Genomic DNA, 3,688 nt, shown 5'->3' with positions numbered 1-3,688 from the left:
CCACTCTCAATAATGTAATACAGCATATTAAAAGAAGAAATACATTATACAGAATATTAAGAATTTCCCCAATTTATATTAATCATCAACTAGCATTTTGGGGTTACAACATTTTCTAAGAATTTTGCTACATTATGTTAGAAGAAGCAAGGAGGTATATGAAAGAGAAGAAAGTGGTTTTGTACAGATGTTACCCTACTCTTACTAGCTCACCTTTTTCCGATTAGCTGGTGACAAGCTTCTGTAGAGCTTCTTGCCTTGCTTGCCAGCATTCCAAATGGTGAATGATGTCCAGGAGCTCAGGACTCTGTCTTCAAGAAACCTGACTCGGTGATTCCAGATGGTTCCCCTAGAGAGTTAGAAAAAGGGTGGATTTTGATCCCTAGAATTTTTAGCATTATTATTATGTACCTATATGCAAATGTACATACTCACAGACACATAAACCTGACCAAACTAATTCACACATGATACAAAAAGAATCACAACAAACATTATACTAGACATTTCCTAGGAAAATGTAAACTGTTGCTAGAAAAAAAGAAATTCTGTGGAACTTCTCAGACAAAAATAATTTGGACAGATTTGAAGCTGTAGCTAAACCACTATTATTTTCAAGAACCCCAAGAGAAGATCACAAGAGATGAAAAACTGTGGCTATGGTAACCGAATTCAGTACCGACAACTGCAACTGCCCACCAATACACTGTTTGCCCATACCCGTACTGGCCGTAAACTGCTCTATAACCCTGCAATGCATACAGGCAAACTACCCCCTAAATCCAAGGGGATGTCTTTGTGTTCCATCTCCCCATGCATTCATTCTTCTTTGTCAATGCAAAATTGAAACATCACAAATTCAGTACTCCAACTGACCTATACATACAGCCCAATGCTACAATGAAAGCCTGTTTATGTTGTGGTATTCAGCTCAAGTCTTCAAGTCGGTTTTCAAAGCTCTGAACCAGTGTACACCTGTACAGCAATAAGCAACCACTGAACTGCAGTCACACGCGACACTGAAACTGCCGGCTGTTACACACCATTCACACTTGTGAATGTGCACACACACACACTTTAGACCAAGTAAATTACTTAATTTTAAAGAATCACAGAATAGAATAGAATAGAATAGAATAGAATAGAATAGAATAGAATAGAATAGAATGCCAGGTTGGAAGGGACCTCAAGGACCATCTGGTCCAACCTGTCTTGGCAAAAGCACGGTCGAGACAAGATGGCCCAGCACCCTGTCCAGCTCAACCTTAAAAGCATCCAGTGTTGGGGAATCCACCGCTTCCCTGGGGAGATTATTCCAATGGCCGACTGTTCTCATTGTGAAAAATTTTCCTCTTGTGTCCAATCGGGATCTCCCCAGGAGTAACTTGTATCCATCACCCTTCGACTCTTCCACGTGACTCCTCGTAACAAGGGAGTCTCCATCTCCTTTGTAGCCACCTTTTAAACACTGGAACGTGGTGATAAGGTCTCCCCTAAGCCTTTTTTCTCAAGGCTGAACAAATCCAGTTCCCTCGGCCTTTCCTCATACGTCAGGCTTCCCAGTCCTCGGACCATCTTGGTTGCCCTCTCCAGCCTGTCCACATCTTTTTTGGATAGTGGGGACCAAACCTGAACACAGTATTCCAGGAGTGGCCTGACAAGTGCTGAGTAGAGTGGGATAATGACTTCTTCATCTCTGCTGGTGATGCCCTTGTTGATGCAGCCCAGCATCCTGGTGACTGCACCTTTGAGTATGGCTTCTATAAGAAATAGCATTTATAGAAACAAAGAGCAGAGGACTTGTAAATTTTTTTTAAAGTAGTATGCTTCATAAAACTTCTTAAAATATGCTTTAGAAGAAAAGAAAGCTCACAGATGTCTGCGCCCAATTACACCTTTATGTCTTCATATTTGTAGTAAGTTCCACAATATAATTTAAGCCAAGCAGTTGAGGCAAAAAACTGTGATGCTGATACCAAATAATGGTATTGGTTTCAGCTTTGGAAACAGTTACAAGGGAACATCTAACATCTTTAAAATCTGAAGACCAGATGAGAACTTCAATAAGTTCAGGATATGTTCTTGGAAAGAGGGGACAACTTCAAGAAAAGCATTTCAGTTCATTGGCCATTCAGCCCAACTGCATGAATTAGTTCACTTTGACAACTACAACTTCTTGTGTGTGTGCGCGCGAGCTTTTACAACAGCAATTCCCACCATAGAATGTAATATTTAAGACTACATCATTTACAATGGTTTAAACAAAACTGCCTGCTGCTAAGAACATCTGTTTTATGTCCCAGTTTCATTTAATATTCATTAACTAGGAACCTATCTTAATAAACAGTTTCCTAGATACAATAAATTGATTTCCTCAATTTATGGCTTGACAGATGAATCTCCCTCACCTACATCTCTTGAACAAGGCACCTTGAGTTGAAAATATCTTTCATAGGAAAATCTTTCAGAAAGTCCTTTCTGAAAGCATTTCTTCAAATAGGTTTTTCCATTTGCTTATCATGACAGAACACAATATGCTTTATAACAATTGTTACAACTTGTTCTACAAATTGTAATACATCTTATGATTGAAGAAATTAGCTGCTGAAATTAGTTAAAGCATTAGCAGGAAAAAAAAACTAGTAATTTTCCTGTGAGATCCTAAAGTTGCGTATGGTTTTCTTTGTCTTGGGAAGCACATATTTTTTGCTACTAATATACTTTCTTCACAGGTCAACTTTGAGCCCCACAGTCTTCCAACTATATCAAATCGGTATGGAATTTAAACACCAAAACAGTCAAAGAATATGTTATTTCTTCTGCTTCAAATACGGCTCCTGATTCATGAGTCAGCAGAGGTTATCGGGGGGCAGCTACAGCAAGCTGCTCCTGGTCTGCCAGTGCAGCTTGTGATTTTATAGAAAAATCAAAATTCATCCAAGTTTCCTTGATGTTCAGGATCTAAACTGTCCAGGTGGGTGGGCAGACAGGAACAGGAGCTGCTATGCTGTTGTCAGTCATTCTCACCAATGAATCAGAGTGCTCCATCTCCTACCTGCAGTTCTAATTACCCATAATCCTGTATGATTACATCAATTTTGGTTCTATGACAAAACTGTGAAATACACGAATATGATCACTAGAGATGTCAGATGTTACTGTAATGCCAGATCATCAGGCTTCTACAAAACATTTTCAAATTTTTCCTTTTTGTAGCAGATCATCAAATGTCACAAAGCCAAATTTATTGTTCCCAGTTATTTTTATGAAGTACACCCCCTGAGGTACAAGCATAAAATTTGAGGTTATTGAGATTAATAGGTAACCTAATTTGTTCCCAAAAGTTTGTTAGCAAATTTTTCTAATATTTTAACGATAGGAATTTTGTGATTTTATTTGTGGCGTTCCTTCCCATCCCCGAGTTATGGTTTGAAAAACATGAAACCCTCACAGCACTAAGACAGAAGGATTCTTGCTGGGATTATTAGTTAGCTCCAGAGAGCCCAGTTCACTTCAGTGTGCAATTTTTGAGCACAGCCAAATCCTGCTTAGCACTTCATCATCAATTGTGGTGCGATAACTTGGAAAGAACTTCACACACAAGTAAACGTACCCAAGAAGAACAGTTATTTGAAGACTACGGCCACGCACCAGCACTTCAACTAATGGAGAAAAAAAAAACAAACCT

The 3,688-nt window shown here is 39.0% G+C and overlaps 1 protein-coding gene across 1 annotated transcript in view; it reads right to left on the bottom strand.

Annotated features, from left to right (window-relative positions):
• Positions 1-204: 204 nt before the first annotated feature.
• Positions 205-3,688, bottom strand: part of B3GNTL1 (UDP-GlcNAc:betaGal beta-1,3-N-acetylglucosaminyltransferase-like 1) — a 114,759-nt gene continuing 111,275 nt past the window's right edge. Inside the window, exon 8 of the mRNA XM_009880014.1 lies at positions 205-349. Within this exon, the coding sequence (XP_009878316.1) occupies positions 205-349 (145 nt within the window). The remainder of the gene's footprint in view (positions 350-3,688) is intronic.

The sequence above is a fragment of the Charadrius vociferus genome, unplaced genomic scaffold, assembly GCF_000708025.1.
Source record: "Charadrius vociferus isolate BGI_N301 unplaced genomic scaffold, ASM70802v2 scaffold532, whole genome shotgun sequence".
Lineage (NCBI taxonomy): Eukaryota > Metazoa > Chordata > Aves > Charadriiformes > Charadriidae > Charadrius > Charadrius vociferus.
Note: the sequence above shows the minus strand (reverse complement) of the source record. Positions and strands in the feature narration are given on the sequence as shown.